A 22,111-nucleotide genomic window follows, 5' to 3' on the forward strand; every position below is an offset into this window, starting at 1 on the left:
ATGCAACTTGGAGGTGGGAGGCATCTTAGATTCCCTCCCATGATTCACTCTGTCAGGGTCATGTGATCCCAGTGCAGGAACTGTTACCGTGTTGAGCTGATCTCTGGACCTCTCAGCATATTTTCACTCACCAGACCATTGGAGCACACAAGACTTCTTTGAGGGGCTAAAATGAAACCACCAAGCAAGACATGACGTGTGATTTTCTGATATCAATATTTGATATGTTAAACATTTTGTAAACAGACAGGACTTACAGGGAGCACTGGGCTAGAAGGACACAAACAGTCTGTTACAAAGTAGTAGTTAATTGAGGCAAAAAGTGAGAAGAAAATGGGGTTTCCATTTGACAAGGGAGCTTACACCCAAGACAAAAAGGGCAGGGGTGGAGTCCTCCTTGCCCCCTCCTGTGAACACCACTCGCAGGCCTCATAAGAATATATGCGCCTTACACTTTTTATCTGTAAGAAATTAGAAGTAAGAATATTCTTTTTATGAGTCACTTTCAGAAAATCTCACAACAGTGTTTAGCATTAGTTCAGTGTCCAGTGAGTAGGACATTAATAAAAACAGAAGTCCTTCAAACTTTGCCAAACCAAAAGTTTATTCCAGGGGAATTGTGTCAAAGTAATAGCATTAATTAGTGCAGTGCACTGTATCTGCATACATGTAGAGAGTAGGTGTACGAGGGTTAAACATAAGTGGAGAGGTGAGAGAGCTTGCAGTCAGATCAAGTAGCAGTTGCTATTCCAGAAGTTGTGTCCATGTAGGGAGGCTTCTATAAACTACTTTAGTGCACACGCAGGAGCCCTGGGAGGCCGTAGGAAGGGCTGAGGAGTTTGTGCGTGTGCATATGTGTGACATATTCCTCATACACTGTAATTTATTAGCATGAAAGTGTGTTTCCAGTGAGTTTTGTGGGTGAGTTCTTATGAGGATTGGGACACGGTTTGAAGAAACACGATGCAACCGTGGTGTCAGACTCCACTGGGTAAAAGTAGAAATGATGATTGATGGGCTGTGAGAGCAGCCATCTTGATCTGATCAGAGCAATCCTGTGGGTCTGTAAATAGAATAAAAGGTTGGATTGGTTAGAGACAATTGCATGGTTGACAGTGATGTTACTTTTATTACAGTTATATCTGCAGTTTTGTGTTTTTGCAGACAAACTAAACTGAACTAAAACTAAAGAATAAAGCAATCTGTGCTGCCAACAAATTAATCTGCAACCATCCCAGTTGTAGCTATTATTATTATTTATAATAATAATAATAATTATAATATAATAATAATTATTATTTTATTATTCAGGCTCAGTACTGCTGTTGAAAATGGAGACTTGTGTTTATAAGGAAGCAGAAAGCCACAAGCTGCCAAGTCTGTGACCTCAGTGACAATGACACACAGAGGATACAAGGCCGAACACCTACAAAATTTCACCTCAGGTTGTCAAATGCTGTATTCATGTCGACCATTCAGTTTCCAGTAGTAATGAGACAAGCTGATCACTGAACCTGTCTTAATGAAAAAATCAACCAAGCTAATACTGTTAGGGCTGAATGCTGGCTGCATGCTATGGATATTTATAGGTAGGTGGTAGCAGAAGTTACAGTCGTCAGTTGGAAGTCTGCTGAGGTGATGGGTCTCCTATAATAGGACTGAGGTCATGAAGATATCATTATGTACTTAAAAAGCTGTTGTCACAAAGAAGAAAGTTCAAAATGTTAGCAGAATGCTATAATCTTTGACTTTATCTAACCTTGAGATGTAACTTCATGTATTTAACTTCATAGTTAATAGCAGCAATTAAACATACCACTGTCCTGTTTGGATTTTGTGCAGTCAGTAAATGACAGAAAATGTTGTTATAGTCAGCTGTTTCATGCAGAGTGAAACAGAAAGTTTATTAGCTGTTGCCTCAGACATGCTATAGGTGTTAACAGCTTAGTGCTAGCAGCTCTGAGTGGATGCTAAACAAGGACTTCCTGGATCATGAGGCATACAGCAGCAGTCACATGTGGTCAATCTGGAGTCACTTCATTTTCACAATGTACAAATAACAAAATTAAATCAGAGTTGTAAGATCATCTGATTAGAGCAGTAAATAACTTTTTTGTGGTTCTCTAATGGTGGCAGAAATAGAATCACAGGGGTGACAGTGACCTGTTGTTTTCACTAAATGAATGCTGGGAAATGTAGCTGGCTTGCATGTTACTATAGACAGCCTTACATCAGTTTTACACACAGGTCCTTATGATCAAGGTTCTTGTTAAAATGGAATTAGCTGACTCTCGAAATGCCTGGACAGTTTTGCCTCTTATTTCAGAGAAAGAACTTGCCTTCTGAAATTAGACACAACTCACCGCCTCCTCCTCCTCCTCCTCCTCCTCCTCCTCCTCCTCCTCCTCCTTCTCCTTCTCAGCCAGCCGCACTGTCATAAATCCTCCACAGCCACTTAGACCAATTTATGTCTCTCATGTCAGTCTCCACAGTCCAGAACTCATTAACGACAAAAGACTCGGCATGCTGCCGGCGCCAACAATGAACCTGTACATTCACCCTTATTCTCCATCATTGATCACGCAGTCAGTCAATTCATCTGTTGACTTGTGTAACGAGAAAGCGGCTGATAGCAGTGTTAGGGTGAACAATGAAAGATAAGGGTGATTGTGTGTGGGTAGTGCAAGCAGAAAATCAGGGTTATTACATACGTCACTGACGATTTAAAGTCACAGCGGCATGAAAAATGACTTTTGAACTTGTCATTATACGTAACTACCAACTTAGCAAAAATAAGTATGTTCGCGTTTTTTACCATCAAAAAGACAATTGCTTTTTCTTTCATGAAGATGCTTGTAAGTGCACCTGTTGGTACTGATGTCATTCAGTACCACGTTGGTTTTGATCGTTTCGATAGGCTACGTCATTAACAACAAGCTTCCTCCACACACAGCTCACCTGCTGTTGTGAAAACGGAATTACGGGTGAAAAAATCCAAAACACAAGTTTCGTTTTTTGGGGATAAAGCAAGGTGAGCAGATTAAAGTAGTTTGTGAGTAAACACTAAAATAAGCTGGAGAATTAAGTAGAATTATTTTTATTTATATATATATATATACTGTATTTTAGTCACATTCCCATCAGCCTCAGCTGTACTTAGTGTTCAGTGCTAACTAGCAAATGTTAAGCTAAGATGGTGAACATGGTAGATATTTTACATTCTAAACATCAGCATATTAGCATTCTCATTGTGAGCATGTTAGCATTCAGCTCAAAGCACCAAGTACAGCCTCACAGAGCCGTTAACATGGCTGTAGGCTCTTAGTCTTGTTAGCCATTACTTAAGCATAAGCTTGCTTAAAAACTTTCATTACAAATACTTGAAGAATTATCCCTCCTATCATGTGCAACTGCAGTCTCTCTAACCATCAACAATACCAGACAATTTTAAATCATCCGCCCCAAATAAGGCTCCACAACATTCTTGCCGAAGTGAAATGACATCAGATAAAGGGAACAAAATGCCACTCAATGTGCTACCACAAAATTGGTAGTTGTTTTCTCTAAATAATTGCCAAAGCTTTCACTGTCCTGTCTTTCCTGTCCATTCTTCTTCTTACCATCCATAAATCAAAAAAATTGAAAGATGAGGCACCGTGTTCCTGCTCTTCCTGTCATCCTGTCAGCATTTCTGCTGCTGCTTCTGAAAAGTGAACACCTGCACATGTGTGTGTGCGCGCGCACACACACACACAGAGACAGTGCCCGAGGAGCACATTGTTAAGTTTTGGCTGGCTTTTCTGGCTGGCATCATCATTCTGGTAGCACAGCAACCTGGAACCATGTGGCAGGGGAACACAATGTAAGGCAGCATAATGGAGCAGAGCAGGACACAATGTTTCCCTGCACTGAGCCGAGGCAATTAATATGACGACGCAGACAGATGGTTGTGTCAAAACAAGTGATTGACTGAACCAGGTTATCCATCCGTCCCCTTGTGTTCAGCCGCAGACAGAAAATAAGTGGAGTACCTGGGTTGTAGATGTGCTACGGGATTGTCAGGCACAGTAGCTGTCCTTCCATGCGGCACAAGTTGTTTTGTTTTTGTTATAACCTTATTTCTTAGCGCACAGTGACAGTCCTTCGTGTTTGTGTAACTTGTGCTCTGCTTGCTTGTGTGCTGTGAATCAAAAATCAGATGTCTTCATAGAGTTGTTCACATTAAAATGCTGCAGGTGGTTTGATGTGTATCTGATTTGTTAACACAGTATGGCATTGTGGATATAAATTTCAGAAAGGAGCCTAATATGATTTTCTGTTTACAAACTCATCCTTAAATCTTTAAAACATTAGCATTGCTCTCACTGTGTTTGTGGGTGGAGGACTGTTGTCATTCATCACCTGCTCCACCTGTTCTCACCAGCTAATATCCCTTGTGCCTAGAGTATATCTCACTGGCATCTGGCACATGGTTGATACACACATACACACACACACACACTTTGACTAGAAGAGGTGTCCTAGGCCTTTTATCCTCTAAACACAGATATAAATCCATGGGTTTGGACTTGGACCTTGCATTCGAGGCCAGCGGTGGCCCTGTTGTCAGCAGGGTCTCTGGGATATTATCCTGTTAATCCTTCATAGAGAAGAGGTGGAAAGGGAGGCTGATAAATTGATGTTGGGGATTGATTCACTTACATTTTCAGCAGGTTGAACTGTAACTTGAAACTGCTGTTCACATAATATAAGACTAAGATTTTGTTTTGATACAATAAAGCTTTCTATATTATCTGAATTGATAATTGACCTGACTGTTGATGATATTCAGTAAGGAGAAGTTGCCTGATTTCCTCTTTATTTTCACTTTGCTAAGTTTCCTCCAACTAACATAAGATTACATATGAATAAAAGTGAATGCCTTTATAATACCCTGAATTGGCGCAAATGGTGTTGCTCAGTCAGTTAAGTTTTATGCTATGCTTGTGCAGTGTTGTATTTTTTAATTAAGCTGATGACCTTTGCATGTGGTTCCTCATGTTAATAGCAAAGTGTATCTTTTTCAGTGTAGCTATTTTTAAGAATAATTTTGTCCCAAAGTGTATTATATAGCTCAAGTTTTTGCACCATAATCTTCATTTTACAGGGTTACAGTTTCATCTGCCCAATGTTTTCTGTTTACAGACGCACGCATGTATCACATTTGTAGGCTTCACTCTAAAACACTACAAGACCATCTATTTGTAAAACTTCTCAGATAAATCTGTCAGTTTTATAAAAAAATGAATCTAAGCAAATAATCTACGTTTTACTTTGTGACCCTTTAAACAAAGCAATGTCCACTCTTGATCCCCAAACAAAATCAGATTTTCCCTTCTTAGTTTGTTTTAATTTGAATAGTTTTTAGGGACCTAGCAAGGTAAAACTATCCAGTATTTACAATAAAAAAACAAGATTAGAGAAAAGTCAGAAAAAAAAAACAATTTTGTGTACCACAGACAGGATTTTCCTATCTTGGTAATAATCATCTCGGGCAAGATTTTTCACTCCCAAGTTGGAAACCACTGACTTTAGTTGACTCATAATTTTATATAAAAAACCACAATGTACTTATGTCAGCAATCTTTTTGTAAGATAATATTTCAGTTTTCACAGATGTGAGCGTTAAAATATCTAGTAGCAATTTGTGTTTGTAAGGCCACAGATTTAGTCTATTGTTCCATTTGAAAATAATGAATAATTATAAAATTATCTGCACCAACAATTGTGACCTCAACAAATCTATTTCTAGAGTAAGTAAGAGGAAGTTGGTCGGAAGTTACTCACAGCAGTTCCTTGCCATATGAGTAATATTTGTTTAGACGTTATGGGGGGATTAGAGGTGAGTCAGTGGGGCAGGACAGTTCAGGTTGGCCTGTTAGAGGTGTGTGTTAGGGTGGGTGGTGGGATCAACTCTGGGCTCTTATGTCATTTTCCCAAATCGTCCCTGTGGCACCCAAGTTCGGGATCCCGAGGGGAAGAAGAGAAGGAGCTGGGGGGGGGGTCATAAATGTCTGCTACACCTGTTGTGTGTTGTAACTCCTCTCCCTCCACGATGGCCCTGTCACTTTATTGGTTGTTGAAACTCGGCGGAGGAATTCAGGGAAATTGTTGTTTACAAGAGACCCCTGACGCAAGAAAGTGATGTCAGAGATGAAACAAACATGGCATGCGAGTGATACACGTTATGTTGTTGCCACATCACAGAGTTTGCTTTGCCGCAGAAAATAGTTAGCCATTCTGTTGTGTGTAGGATACCTTTTTTGGTGTCCATCGAAATGTCTGTAACACCGAGAATCAAAAACTGTACTGAAAGCTGGCATGGAATGTCAGTTCAAGTAATCTTACTTATTCTTTGATTAGATGGTTCCTGGTTTTAAATTTTTAAAATTGACAACTTTAGACTATTTTATGTTTTTAGACAACATTTAACATTTCAGAATTTTTATAAAATAGAAAAAGTGTTTTTATAGAAAAACATGTTTATATTTCCTGAAGGTATCAAAAAATTACCGAAACTTAGGCATTATATCCACACTCGTACCGAAAGATTTTAAATGTACCCAGCCCAAGTTGTTTTTTAAATATAAATTATTCTATTTTATTTTATTCTTTTTTATGTGATGTAACTCCTGTGCTGTCTGTGTTTTGTTTAAGTTTAGATATCACCTTTTCAGGTGCATAGAAAAATGACAAGTTTAGGTATAACAACAGTACTACAATGTGTTTTCAAATTTCTGCACCTGTTGTAGATTTGGTTTGTGAACATAAGTCCTTGACAAGAAGAGGCTGTAATCATCTAAACAGTTACAGTCATACACAGCAAACTTTCCTGTTTCTTGCTGGGTTTTTTTTTATTGACACTTGCTCTGACATGACAAGTGTTGATGGGACTGTTGTTTGTCCACTCAGAGCTGCTACGGTTTTACGGCGGCTGTTTGAATCTGTCACAAGTGTTATGGTTGAGGACTTGTGTAAGCGCTATCACAGTGTTGGTTTTCCACACTCTTTTGATGTGTGCAAATCCAGAAAAATGTCTTCATGTCAGCAGTTCTGTGAACCATTATTGGCATCTATGTTTGAATATAATTGATGCCCCCTTTTTGTGGAAGCCTCAGATGGATCGATGTTAGATTTTTCTTTTTATATGTTTGAGTTTTTACTGATGTGAGGAGCACAGTTGAAGAGTAGAGCTCAACAGTGGAGCAGTTGCACTCCATCAGCCCTGACAGATGAGCATATTATGCACTTTTCCTCCGCTCTGTTATCTGCTGACAGATGAACAGAGCCTGTTACATTTCTCACACTGCCTGTTAGCTTTGTTCAGTTCGTGGCATCCTACTGAGACTTTCAGAGTGGCCGATGACAGTGGGAAGTTGCATGTCAGCCAACAATGTAAATGACACTAAAAGCAGCATTGTAAATGAATTTTGAAAAGAAAACACATACTTGAAGTTTGTCTTCCAGTGTCTGTAGAGGATGATCATGAGTCTTACATTATTAACAGTAAGACCTAGATCTTGCTAACTTATTTGTATAGCACTTTTTTAAAGCACAAGTTATAAATTACTTTATTCCTAAAAGAACCCATAGCATTGTGAAACATGGTGCAAAAGAGAGTCATGTAAACTTCTTTCAAATGCTTTATTTAATTTAAGATTTGGATATCTCATTTTGGAATGAAATGGGTTCTTATTGCTTAAAAATCCAGTAAAACAGTAAAGGGGAGCTAGAGCCCTTTGTGTTTTGTGTCTGTGTTTTTAAAAGGCTTTCTAAAAACTACTGACATGTGGTATCGTAGAAAAGATTTCAGTCGTAGTCATCTGGACACTGTTTTCAGAATCAAGACGTTTCGGCTTCCATCCGGAAGTCATTCTCAATTGTGAAAAATGGGACGGGAACTGGAAATTTAAGCTCCCGTCCCATTTTTTTCACAATTGAGAATGACTTCCGGATGGGAGCCGAAACGTCTTGATTCTGAAAACAGTGTCCAGATGACTACGACTGAAGCCTTTTCTACGATAGAACACTCCTGGACGAATGAGGGACTACACCGTCTGACCTGTGGTTTGTTGACAGTGGGAGCTGCAGTTTTCTTTCACTTTCACCTTCTCAGTGCAAACACTTATTACTGTCACACAGGTGGACTGAAGTGGTGGTTGTCCAAAATCATGGAGCTATTATTACAATGTGACTTCAGGTTTTGGCTTAAAGATGTGACTGATTATTTAGGTTTGGGAAATTTGTATTTATAGTATAAATACATCATCATATGCATTATTTATAATCACTGCAGTATTTGGTATTTTTTCAGCTGCCAGCTGCACATGATATGTGATAATTGACTGACTGAATCTAAATTTATACAGCTTTATTACTTACAATATATATATATTATCATTCGATCTACCTTTGAAAACATTTTGTTTGCGTGTGTCCTCCTGCATCACAAACATAGTGACCTTATGAACAAAAGAGCACAGTGTTTTTATGTGCTGCTATTATTGTGTAGACTGTGAGTGTGCTGTTATTTGTTTGTGTGAGGCCAGGACATGACTTCTGAACAGGTGTTTGACAAAGGTAGCTGTAGTGGACAGGTGTGAATGGAGTCAACCATGTCAACCTTGCAGGCAGACTATTTTTACACTAGCAGTGCGACATAAATACCTGTGTTATATTAAGATAAGGCACATGTAATGTTTACATACAGGCTGTATGTCAACTTAAACCCTTTTTAGATATACAGTACTGTAGCAATTCATTCATAGTGACACATTACAGATGAATAAACAAAGAATAGAAGCGCAGGGAACAGACTAAACAGTAGATTTTTATCAGATTTTCTGCCGTTTAAGCTCTGAAAATTGCATTTGCATTTTTCTCCTGATATTTCTGTTCTTTCTCAGGCTCTTTCTAATGATGTAGACATTTAGAGTGTTAAAATAAATAGGCTTAAAAGAGTGAGTTTATGGGCTCAAATACAAAAAGAGACAAAACATAAAAACACAAAAGAGGAACGAGTAGAAGAGAATGAAACAGAATACCTATCTGTGCATCTTAAGTACTACATCAGAACTTTTATTTAAACTGACTGGACTTGAAAGAATTGGGTTATGGGCTTAATGTTTAAAGATGCAATAAAAGTGTCCTGTCTTAGTCCATCATGGGCACACAAGATGATTCTCTAAGTTACTGAATGCGGATGATATAGGCTTCATACAGTAAAGCGAATTACTATAGATTTTTTAAAACTGCATTTGTGCCCCATGTGCTTCAGAATTAGCCCTTTTTCAAAGCTCTGCTGATTTTCTGCATCATAGACCTCATATTTTCACTAAGAACAGTACACTACAGTAGTTTTGTGGGAAACACTTGAGCACAAAGTGATAGCGATTTTAAAGGGAACTGTAGATGGCTGCATTCAGGCAGTGTTCCCTGTAAGCCAGATCAGTATGCAAGTTTTCATTCCAGACAACACTACACCAGCATATTTCCCTAATTAGATCGTCCGTCCCTGATTGAAGGTGCTAATTAGGGAAATCAGCTACTGAAACTTCTGTAATTAAATCTGCACACTCCTATATGGCAAAAGACTGGACGCCAGTGAGGGGAAATTGCAAAGAGGTTAGGTGTAAATTAAGACCGTCCTGCAGGTTTATGTAATTATACATCTCATTAGCAGAAGTGTAACGTCTGATGTTTTCTTTTTGTGTCAAAGGATGGTCTGAGGCAGAGAAAGTGAGCTCTGTAAGTGTAAAGAGCACCTTGACATAGCCGGAGCAACACTCACTCTGGGCTAATAATCAGGTCAGCCACAGCTGAGGTGTGTGTGTGTGTGTGTGTGTGTGTGTGTGTGTGTGTGTGGACTGGCACCACAGAGAGCGGCAGGTACCTCCATCTGTAACATAGCAGTGAGACAGGAAGATGGTCAACTGCAGGGGGCCATTTTGTGTCTACACACTGTGGTGAGAGTTTCATCACAGGAAAGCACAATATAATCCCAGGTGAGACAGCAGCAATCCAACCAAGGAGCAATGTAGTCTTGACTTCATAATGAAAGATTTATTTTAAATTTAAACCACGCTGGCCACACATAAAATAATCAAAATAATCAGAGTTGACACCAAATAAGACCAATTCTGGAAAATAAACTATGAATGTTTCTAGTAGTGATTGTAGTTTGTTTTATGATTACATGTTCATCCTACAGTTGGTAGCACTTGTAGCTCTGCAGTACAAAGATTTTGTTTTCCACAAATCATCAATCTACATAATTGTGATTCCAAAGCAACAATGTTTTTGTTTTAGCTAGTGGAATTTGTGTAGATCAAATGAGAAGGAAATAAGGCATTAACAACAACAACAACAATTGAGTTGAATAGAAATAAAATAGAAGTTTTTTTTAATTTTTGAAGACATAGGTCAAATAATTATACTTCGATTTACAAATACAGTAATTTCATCAAGCTCTTTTTTAGAATTTAAATACATTATCCCATATTTTATGTTATTTGCTCCATCAAATGTACCTGATCAGTTCTTTTTATTATTATAATTTTTTTTTTTTTAACTGAGGACTTAACATCATTACTTACTATCAGTTTTAAGATGTTCATCTCCTTTAGCTATCATAGTTCTTGGAATTCTCCCCAGAAGTACAAGAACTGTAACACATGCAGAACAAAATTTTTGAGTTTTATTTTGTTATTTAAAATACCTTTTAACCATGGCATGACCAAAGGATGTGGCTTAAAGTAGCATGATTTTATTCCCAATCCTGCTAACATTTTGAAGACCACACTGAGTTGTATTTAACACATCTTCTATGTATATTCTTTCTAATAGTGAAAAAGTCCCTTTTTAAAAAAAAACAAACTACATCAGGGCTTTGCTGAGATAAAATATGAAATGCCGATACTGAACAGAAAATGTATCTTGCTCATGGCTTCCTCTCTGAGGCTAGCAGCGGTAACTCCAGGCAGCGCTGCGGTTGCGTCAGCTCTTTGATGGACAGCCGAGCTAGCTGACATTATTAAGAGCTCCGAGCCTGTTCAAATGGGAAGAGGGATGTGTGTGTGTGTGTGTGTGTGTGTGTGTGTGTGTAGGGACATGTGTGTATGTGCATGTAAGCTGTATTGAGGGTCAGCAGCCCTGATTCCCCGTGGGGGGCGTAGTTATGACAGGCATTCAGCAGGGCTGCCGTGACCTCATTTTATAAGAAGGACCTGTAAAAAGGCCCCAGCCGAGCTGAGCCAGGCCAGACCGACAGGTGTGGACTGACAGGGGCGAGAGGAGGGAGGGGGGTGATGCCAGGATGGAGAGTGACTTCATGCCAGTGGACTCTGTAGACCACCACAGACATTAAAACAAACCCAAAGGAAGAGATAATAGAGCATTACATGCAGAGGAATAGAAATAAGAGCTTTAGCTATCACAGGTATAGCAGATAATTGTTTTTTTTTTTTATTATTGTTTTTTGGGGGTTTTTATCCTCCGGTGCTCTGTTAGGCATTTTTGTATTTAATGAATTCTGCATTATGTTTGTATCTCCAGCTTTATTAGGGTTAGTGAATCCTTGATTTCAATTACTGCCAGTTTATTTTCTAACATCCCTCCTTTGATGTTGGCAAGGTTTCACCCCTCTCATCTTACCCACACTTTCTCGAGTTATTATTTTATGTATCGTCATAGTCTTCAATCCATTCCTTCCTCCCCTTCTTTTTCTCCTCCTCCTCGCTCCCTCTTGGACTCTTACAGTTCACCTCAGGAATCCTGCCTTCTCAGCTGTCCGGTGGTGTCCCATAGCAATCCGATTTAGCCTCCACCACCCCCTCCCCCTTCTTGCCCTCCACTTTTCAGTCTTTTCTCCTCCTCCTCTTCTACCTAATTTAGCCCCCACCCACCCCCTCCTCCCTGCTCCTTGAGTTAACTACCTCCTCCTTCACACACCTTCTCGTCTCCTCTCTGGCTTGGCCCGGTGGCCTGTGTGTGCTGGATTAGGAGACTGTCTAAATTTGGTCATGCATGGCAAAGGAGACAAGCACCTGCTGGGACCCCGGCTGGTTGGACAGGCGGCCTCTTCTCCTCTCCAGACCCTTACATCAAATTACACCAGGGCCTGGGCATTCCTGTCACTGCTCTCACTTCTCCACTTCGTTGCCTCTTGCTTTCTCTTCCTAAGTGTCTTTCTTTCCTTCAAATTCTGAGATTCAGTTTAAATCGAATGTTTTACAGGCGGGATGATGTATATTTTATTTCCAAATGAGCGAAGTTTGCAAAAAAGAAAATGCAAGTCAGCATGCAGTCACTGCCAGTAGTGGAAGAAGTATTCAGACCCTACTAAAGTAAAAGTACTAATACTACAATATAAAAATACTTAATTACAAGTAAAAGTCCTGCATTCACAAGTGTTATTAGCAAAATGTACATAAGCATTAAAAGTTTTATTTTATATATAATACATCATTGATATCATCATATCATTATTATGATATTCTTGTTGCATTAATATGAAAGAATCTTTATCATTAATGGTGTGGCTGGTCAAAGTGGAGTTATTTGTTTAACTTTAACTACATTTAGGTAGTTTCATCTATAATAAGTAATCTTATTTTGTAAGATGATCATATATTTATGTTTATGTAAAATACTTATCGGCAAAGTGTCAGATAAATGTAGTGGAATAAAAAGTACAGTATTTCACTCTAAAATGTAGTGGAGTAGAAGTATAAAGTAACATTAAAATAAATGGAAATACTCAAGTAAAACACAAGTACCTCAAAATTTTACTTATTGTGTCCCCACTACTCTGCAAATGTTAATACAAAGACGGCAAGTCAAGATTACATAATGAAAAGAGCACCTGTAGCTCTTCTGTAACTGTTGGTATATCACAGCATTTTTTGCTGCTTCCCACCAAATATGATATATATGGTACTTTTAACAGATTTATTTGTGTTTTTCTGTTCTAATATACCATGTGGTGTTATTTTACCTCAGCCCAGCATAAACTGTTTTTTGCAATACACACATTCGAAATTTCTTAGTTAATTGTTTTTTGTTTGGTCTATAAAAGCTCAAGGTGATATCTTAAATTTGCTTATTTTGTCCAACCAAAAGTCCAAAACCCAAAGATATTCAGTTTGCTATCGCATAAGACAGAGAAAAGCAGAAAATCAGCAGAATTGAGAAACTGGAACAAGGTCATGTTTGGAGTCTATTAATTTTCTGATCAAATAATCGTTTAGCTCAGCTCTAGAGGACATTAAGAGATGTGTAGTGTCTCCCTACACGGTGCACTTTTTCCTTCACTCTATTTCTCTACTTCCTCTCACTCAGTCACTAGTGTGGTTTCTCTCTTCCCTTTCTCTCTGTCACCATCCTTTCCATCTGTCTCTGGTGCTTTGCTTCTCTGTCCATCCGTGTAGATCTCACTTTCAAGTGCAGGCGATACACGTGGAATCACACAGATATAAATGCACACCCACATACATACAGGGATATTTACATTTTGATTTCTAGATTGTTTAATGTACACTGCTGAAATGGAATATTTTTGCTGTCACCTACTGAGTACAAACCCTGGTTCATTGCTAATTTATACATCTCTCTCTGTGTCTCTGCTCAGTCTCTCTCTCCTCACTCCGCCCACACTATCATCTGTAGTTAGTTATTCAGCTCATGTACTTATTCTGCTTCTACAACACCCACGCATCCTCCAAACCCTGGCAAAGTTTTGGCTGTACAGTAGCAGCCCTAACACATACACTCACTCGTGAATTCGACCACACACATCCCATATTCACATTTAAAGCGAAATACCATGAAAGCCTCTCAAAATATCATTCAGCGATCAGTTGAATGGCCTGATGGAGCCATCTGAATTGTGGCACAACCGACACCATTAAGCAATTTTCCAGACAGACCAAAAGCAAGCACTCAGCTGCTGAGAGCCATTTACATCACCATCTGCATTCTGCCCATTATGCACAGTGGCATCATCTAATGAACAGTTTGGTTTCTAAAATTGAAAGATGCAGCACCTACTCTTGCAAAATGCTCGACACAATGCAGAATTAAGACCAAATAAAGTTGGTCTAAATTTTATAGCAGGTAACTTCCTGGCTTAGAGTTGCAACACTAATAGACTCATCACACTATAATGATCAACTCCAGCATAGGTGAGGCCAGGACATCGTGCTTGGGGAAGCTATACAATTCAGCGGTCAAACATAACGGCTTTCTGGATGGTGCAGAGTGGCACAACGTAAACACACAGCACCAAACCTGTTGTTTGTCTGTCGAACAGTTGATCAGTACAATAACAATAGAAATAAATCATGAAAAATTGTTTGGAAAGGAAGTCATGATGCATGATTAATAAGCCCCGGTAATCCGACGTCTCCTGCATAAACAGGCGGAATACCAAGTTATAACCGACCAGTCTGATGTTGAGATGATGTAGAGGTGTGTGTGTGTGTGGTTATTCTGTAGTTCTGTCGTTTGCACATGATTTAATGAAGGTTAACACAGCTGTGGATGGCCATGCGTAACGGCACTGCACTCTGACATGGCACCTTTCAAATCGGAGGCTGCAGATTTATCAACACATCTGTCCTGCTTCCTTCTGATGGCTGCAAGGATTTAATGAACAGGAGGAGCTGTGGACAACAGATAATTTAAAAACACTTATATTCATTCACGAGATCAATGTGGATTTACCAGCATTCCTGCGTTAACCACATTAAATGTTATTTTTGATGCTGATTTAAATGTATCTTCTGGCTGGAGAGTGTTTTAGTTAAAATTATTTATTTAAATTTTAAGTGTTATTAATTAGTAGTAAGGTTGCTCTTGTTGATAAAATCACCAAGTTAGCAGACGTCTTTTCTCAGCGCAACATTGAAGACCCAATTTCCACTAAACTGTCAGAGTGCTGCCTGCGTTGGTCGTTGCACTGCCATGAAAACAGGGCCCAGTTATGTTTAGGAGTAAACTGCAATTGATACATGAACTTGTAGACATGATATAGATATGGCGCATCTACAACATAGACTTTGATCTTGCCTTTTAAACAAATAAGTTTGTCTGTTTTACTTTGTTACCAAAATATACAGTTCAATAAAAATAATGTTTAAAAAAAAAGATTATTCGTTATTTTTCTATCAGTCATCCCCCTGTACTGTTGCAGTGTTTTGTATTCATCTAGTAATTCCCACAGGCAGAGAATGATTTTTCAAAAAGACAATAAACAAATTAACTAAATAATAACATAAACCAGAAGTCAGATTCAACTTGTTCAGGACTGTTGAGTCAACAGTGGCTGTCAAATTGACATAAATGTCTGTGTGTCTATGCGCTCTCACCATCAGCAGCCACAGCGATAACAAGGTCACATATTGAAGTGGACAGTTCAGGCCTTGCTAAGCAGTTTTGACCCCGCTCTCAAAAGGGAGGCATCAAGCTGTGTGTATATACAGTATGTGTGTGTGTGTTCTTGTGTGTAGCAGGTAAAGTTATGGTGCTTGCTGTCCGTGTTTGTGAATGTATTTGTCATACAGTCAGATAGGTGACAGTGTAACCCTCTCTTATCCTGTCTCTCTCTCAGACCTTCACAGCTTGGTGTAACTCCCACTTGAGGAAGGCTGGGACACAAATTGAGAACATTGAAGAGGATTTCAGAAATGGCCTCAAACTCATGCTACTGCTGGAGGTCATATCAGGTGGATATCATCAACACACACACGATATACTCTATTCATCCATGATATGATGATGCTTGGAAACTCTTGAGCTTAAACAGTATACTCCTAGATGTACTGAAAGCTGCAGAATATTTTCTCGGTTAATCAATTAGTTGTTTTCTATTAAAAAAAAAAAAATGTCAGAAAATTGTAGAAAATGTCCATCGAGTGTTTTGCTTTGTCTGACCAACAGTCCAAGAACCAGGAGAGAGGAGTTTCAGATATAAAATGATGATATAAAACAGTGAAAATCAGTGGATCCTCACATTTGAGAAGCTGGAGCCAGAGAATGTTTGACATTTTTGCTTGAAGATTAACTTAAACAATTAATTGCTTATTAATATTATATTTGTCTTTCAGGCGAGAGGCTGCCCAAACCCGACAAAGGCAAGATGCGTTTCCACAAGATCGCCAACGTGAATAAAGCCCTGGACTTCATCTGCAGCAAGGGGGTCAAACTGGTGTCTATTGGTGCTGAGGGTGAGAGTCCGGCTTTGACTAACAACTTCCCTTCTTTTATTTTCTTCCCTCGGCTACCTATTTTCATCTCTTTTAATTAATACCAAGGTCGCATAGTATTTGCATTTCTTGGACCTGTTTTTGAGTACCAGATGGCTGGTGAAGTTCAGAGCATCAGAATTCAGATAAGCTGGCAGTGACAGGAAAGTAAACTACAGCTCACCCAACTGGCAACAAACACGAGGAATTATCTGCAATACATAAGTGTTTTTTAATTAATTCTTAAATTTTGTAATTTACTCTTAAGTGAGCATATATATTTGAAGCTGGATCAAATCACTGTATAAAAGGACCTTTTCTGCTATTTTGTTGACTTTTGCTATTTTGTTAGATACATAATTGCAATGGTAAAAAAAACTGTAGTGGCATTAATGTTATCATTTAAAACATTTATTATTGAATAAGATTGAAGAGAACAATGGGGAAATAGCTGCAAATGGGATATACTAAAGACAGAAGAGAGATATTGTAGCGTGAGAACAAAAACAACAGTTACTGAACTGGAGTATGTGGAAAATGTTTGACTTTAGTTAGGCCTCTAAATCTGCTCGACTCTGAAGTTAAACTGACTAAACGCTCAGCAGGTAAAAACTGTTCAGACTGAGAGTTCATGAAAACACGCTGAGAGGTTCACTCGTGCAACATTCACATCACAGCACTTCAAAAGCAGTTAGTGAATTTTTGTGTGACTTTAATTTTCTTCTCTCTAATTGCAGTCAAGATTCCTTTTGAGCCTTCAGACTGCGTGAAATACAATTAGTCTCAACAGCAATAGCTTTAAAAGGCGTACAATTAAACTTGTTGCAATAGCAGATACAGAACTTCTAACCTTTAGAGAGTCATGACTGAGAGGCTTGCTTTTAGTCTTTTATATTTCGTATATTGCCATGATGTAGTTATATGTGTGTGTGTTTTACAGAAATTGTTGACGGTAACGTGAAGATGACCCTTGGTATGATATGGACCATCATCCTGCGCTTCGCCATCCAGGACATCTCTGTGGAAGGTGTGTGTGTGTTTACGTAAACTAACATTGACTTTTATAATTAGCATATTAATTTAACATTAAAAACAACGTAAGTAACATGTTTTTGTGTTAAAGGTGTTTAATAGTTTAAGGAATAACCACAACTTTTTTACACTGTGTTTTTGTACTAATTAAACAAATGAGATATAACGTGTTAATTAGTGAGCTTTAGAGGTTCTGGTGGAAGTTGGTACTTTGGAAAGAGCCAGGCTAGCTGTTTCTCCCTGTTTCCAGTCTTCATGCTAAGCTAAGCTAACTGGCACCTGGTTGTAGCTTCATATTTAACAGAGAGATATGTGAGTGCTATCATTTTTCTCATCCAATTCAGCAAGAAAGCAAATAAGCATATTTCCCAAAATTTCAAACTATTCCTTTAAATGTTAGTAGTCCAAATGAGAATGAGAGCACTCTTTCTGACTGTAATCACCACATCTGTCATATGAGCACTACATACAGACCCAAAAAAATCAGTTTTTCCACTTGATGTTTTTACAAACACACACTGAATACTTCTTTTGTCTTGAAGTAGCATACGAAATTTCCCACTTCAGGGGCCAAAGGTGCAAACATCACAGAATACTCATTCAAATTATACAATTTTTTTCTTATTTACATGTAGAGTTTCACTCATCAGTCACATTTGAACAGAGTCTCAGTTCAGCAAGCGTCCACTCAGACTTTACTGATGTATATTCACTGTGTGATTTGTTGCAATTTCCCTGAACTTTATCTCCACCTCATGCCATTTTATTCAACCTTAATGTTGTCAGGCAGGTCAAGTCACAATAAATTCTTGTTTAAAAAGACTTGGACCTTGTTCACGCTGTCCTTCCTCACACCTCTGATGACCCTCACCTTCAAGTCATCTTCTTTAACTCTCTTTTTATTGCTCCCGCTCTTCAATATCTTCTGCTGTCATATAGCTTGACTTCATTTGCCATCAACCTCCTTCTGACCTCTGATAACTCTTCTCTCCACTAGTGGTGGAAACGATATCTTTCTACTACCCGCTGCACTAGCTTGACTTTAAAAGTAAAGTTTGTTTACTGTAATCAGACAAATATAGCAGCTCCCCTTTTCATACTAGATCTTCATCCTAACCATTTAGCATCTCTTTTGGGGTTTCTTTACATGATTTATCCACTTTTCACTTCAGTTCAGTCCACCTCTCTATTTTACTCTTTCTTTCTGTTTCTCCCTCTGATAATCTTTTTTTCCTTGCCTATTTTTTTTGTATTGCTTGAATAAAATAATGTCTTTCATCTGTGCTACAATGCGCACTATCTCCCTCCCTTACTTTTTCCAGAGACCTCTGCTAAGGAGGGTCTGCTGCTGTGGTGCCAGAGGAAGACTGCCCCCTACAGGAACGTCAACGTGCAGAACTTCCACATCAGGTGGGTCTACAGCGCCGAACTGTGGTATTAACAAGAAACTGCAATCATCTTCTGAAATGTAATGTTTTACCATGTTTCCATCTCTTTTCCAAATCTGTTGGTGTCTTTATGTCCTCACCCTCCTTTGTCTCATGAATCTTCCCACCTTGCTCTCTGGTATTTCTCCCTCTTTTCATTCATGTGTACTTTCCTCTCCTTTTCCTCCTCCTCTTCCTCAGTTGGAAAGACGGCCTGGCTCTGTGCGCCCTCATCCACAGACACAGACCTGACCTCATTGACTACTCCAAACTGAGAAAGGTGCCCTGTCCTTCCTTCCTTTTTTCCTTTCTTCCTCTCTTCGTACTGAATTATGATGATTGATACTCAGCATCACAATCAGTCTTCTTGAATCTGTTCAAAGATCTTTTATCTTTTATTTCAGTACTTAGTTTCTTTGCATTTCAAGTGACATTCTGTGAAAATACTCTGTATTATGAACAGTGCGTCTGCAAGATATGCAGTCTAGTATGTGATAACCCAGTGCAAAAGATTTGGTATCTTGCGTGTCCAAATTCACAGCCTTATAGGTAAGCCAGTGCATATTTGAAGTAAGTAATATACCACTGTGTACTGTTGGACCTTTATGGGATTTTAAAAGTAGATAATACCAGTACTTTTGGATCACAGCTATCTGATATTTCATACTGAATATTTCAATTTGACCATTTAAAAAAATAGAAGAAAAGTATTTAATGTTTAATCCAGAGCTGTGTTCCTTTTCACAATGGTCAAAGAGGAAAGCAAACACGTTTTTGACAGGTGCTGGATAAAAAACAATGGAAGAAGGAAACAAAAATGAGATCCACACGCTTGTTTGCTTGCCAAAGCCAACATTGCTTTAAAAAATGTATTTATAATTGACAGTGTATGAATCCCATTTCTGTTTCCTTCGTCTCAGTGTGGATTATGACACTGGCTGTTATTATGATTCTTGTCTAATCGGTATCATAACGCGTTGTCATGACAAACCCAGTGCAGTCCTACATGTCTTAAAGTAATTGTGTCTCCCTGTAGGATGACCCTATTGGTAACCTGAACACTGCCTTCGAGGTGGCGGAGAAGTTCCTGGACATCCCCAAGATGCTTGATGCTGAAGGTGAGGCTGTGAAACTGAAACAAAATCCTGAAACAACAATCAGAATGACAAACCTCTGCAGGAACTTGTCTGTGCTGACACACACTGCTAACCTCCACTGCAGCAGAGTACAGTACATGATGGCAGACGAGAGGCTTCTTACTTGAAATTCAACCAAAAGTAAATCATAATGTTCTTTACTTCACGCTAGCAATCATTTTGTGTGTATCATTTTATTTTCAAATGAGGAACATCACATTTTAAATTGAAAATACATATAAATAATTTTATTTCATGATACTTTTAAAAATCTAACCTAACAAAGCTGCTTTACAAAATATTAAGGTGCCACAATAAATGACACATTAGGTATAATGATCATTTTCCTCACTTGGGATGGCTGTTCAAAAGCTGTTTTTATTTTTTAACATTATCTTTGATATTTTTTTCCATCCTCAGATATTGTGAACACACCCAAACCTGATGAGAAGGCCATCATGACCTATGTGTCCTGCTTCTACCACGCCTTTGCTGGCGCTGAGCAGGTCAGATGATATTTTATTTTTATCTTGTGTATATATTTTATAGCTTAATATTTTGAAAGGCTCATTGGACCTAGTTGCTTTGTGTGTAACAGCATATGTCAAAATGTTATCACTTTTTCATTGATTAGAGCAGATGATGCATAAAACACCATCAACATGATATAACAGCAATCCTAATGAATAAATGTGAGAGATGTATTAATCTTAGTGGTTATGACACGTTGTATATTAATTTATATTATTGCCTCCCTCTCTCAGGCTGAGACAGCTGCCAACCGTATCTGCAAGGTGCTGGCCGTCAACCAGGAGAATGAGAAACTGATGGAGGAGTACGAGAAGCTGGCCAGCGAGGTGAGAAAACTCCTGCAACCAAATACTCCCACTCTGTCTGTCCTGCACATCCTCCTCTGCAACAACACTTTAATGTTTCATCAGTTTAAACTCACTGCTTCTCTTTAAACTTTCTCATCCTCCTACTGACTTCACATATCACAGCTGTAAAATCACTGCAGGCAAATCAATAGTATGAAGATAAATGAAGGACCAAAGTGTTGCAGTCATAGAAACTTCAAAAGAGCAGCCAAGAACAATATACAGAAATTATGACAGTATAGAGGAATACAGTAATGTGTGCACAGATTAGCAATATATATAACCTGTTAGAATCAGTTTAACATAATTTGCTTTTGATTGCAATTCAAAGTGCTGTATCCCAAAATCCTGCAGAAGTCCTGACTGGAAAAATATTAAAGCCAATAACCTGCTCAGCTGTTTGGAAAAAAGTGAATAAATAAAATATCAAAAACAATGACAAATGGGGCATCACAAGTTTCCACAGCCACAGTAGTATGTCACAGTAGTAAATGTTCAATTTATGATTAAAGAGATATTAGAAAAAAGCAAACTCTTTTTTTTGGATCTGCAAATTACTAAAACAGTTAAGAGGGATCAAGAGAAGGTCAACAGCAACTAAGATAGAAAATAAAAAACAACAACAAAGTACTTGTGTAATTTTTAAAATACTTTTTTTTGTAGAGGAATGGTAAAGAAACAGAGAGACAAATGAAATGAACCACCTGAGACATGAATGAACCCAAATCCAGACATTTTGTGCTAAAGACGTACACATGACAGAGCTCTGAAGTATTTAAATTTGTGTTAAGGCAAAGTAATACAGTTACAGGGCAGTAGGATGTAAGAAAGATGTGTATATATAGGATATAAAACATCATAAATAATACAGACAAGAATAAACCAAACCTTTTAAATAATCTTCAAATTTCCCTTCTTCCTGTAGCTGCTGGAATGGATCCGCCGCACCATCCCCTGGCTGGAGAACCGCGTGGCGGAGCAGACCATGCGCGCCATGCAGCAGAAGCTGGAGGATTTCCGTGACTACCGCCGCATCCACAAGCCGCCCCGCGTGCAGGAAAAATGCCAGCTGGAGATCAACTTCAACACCCTGCAGACCAAGCTGAGGCTCAGCAACAGGCCCGCCTTCATGCCCTCTGAGGGCAAGATGGTGTCGGTGAGCAGGACGGATTTTTAGCTTATTATTGTTCCTGCACAGTGTCATTGTAGATTTTCAGGCTTTGTTTTCCATCCCCTAAATCTTGTAAAATCCTTTCAAAACCCCCTGCTTTGTGATCCAACAAAAATAAGACTGTTTCCTTAACTACATATACAAAGTCTTCACCCAGCACAGAAATTTAAAATGAAAAAGGTTTTTT

General features: G+C 38.6%; 1 protein-coding gene and 1 long non-coding RNA gene across 2 annotated transcripts in view; one reads left to right on the forward strand and one right to left on the reverse strand.

The window, feature by feature from the left end:
• actn3b (actinin alpha 3b) overlaps positions 1 to 22,111 on the forward strand; it is a 37,165-nt gene that overhangs the window by 5,644 nt on the left and 9,410 nt on the right. The window contains exons 2-10 of the mRNA XM_044185005.1: positions 15,647 to 15,761; positions 16,143 to 16,262; positions 17,221 to 17,307; positions 18,635 to 18,722; positions 18,941 to 19,019; positions 19,776 to 19,857; positions 20,296 to 20,381; positions 20,640 to 20,732; positions 21,679 to 21,909. Of these exons, the coding sequence (XP_044040940.1) occupies positions 15,647 to 15,761; positions 16,143 to 16,262; positions 17,221 to 17,307; positions 18,635 to 18,722; positions 18,941 to 19,019; positions 19,776 to 19,857; positions 20,296 to 20,381; positions 20,640 to 20,732; positions 21,679 to 21,909 (981 nt within the window). The remainder of the gene's footprint in view (positions 1 to 15,646; positions 15,762 to 16,142; positions 16,263 to 17,220; positions 17,308 to 18,634; positions 18,723 to 18,940; positions 19,020 to 19,775; positions 19,858 to 20,295; positions 20,382 to 20,639; positions 20,733 to 21,678; positions 21,910 to 22,111) is intronic.
• On the reverse strand, positions 583 to 3,694 carry LOC122870661. The gene is made up of 2 exons (XR_006376642.1): positions 3,621 to 3,694; positions 583 to 1,063 (listed from the first exon to the last, which is right to left on the reverse strand). It is a non-coding gene; the product is annotated as an uncharacterized LOC122870661 (long non-coding RNA).

This window comes from Siniperca chuatsi, linkage group LG22 (genome assembly GCF_020085105.1).
Source record: "Siniperca chuatsi isolate FFG_IHB_CAS linkage group LG22, ASM2008510v1, whole genome shotgun sequence".
Lineage (NCBI taxonomy): Eukaryota > Metazoa > Chordata > Actinopteri > Centrarchiformes > Sinipercidae > Siniperca > Siniperca chuatsi.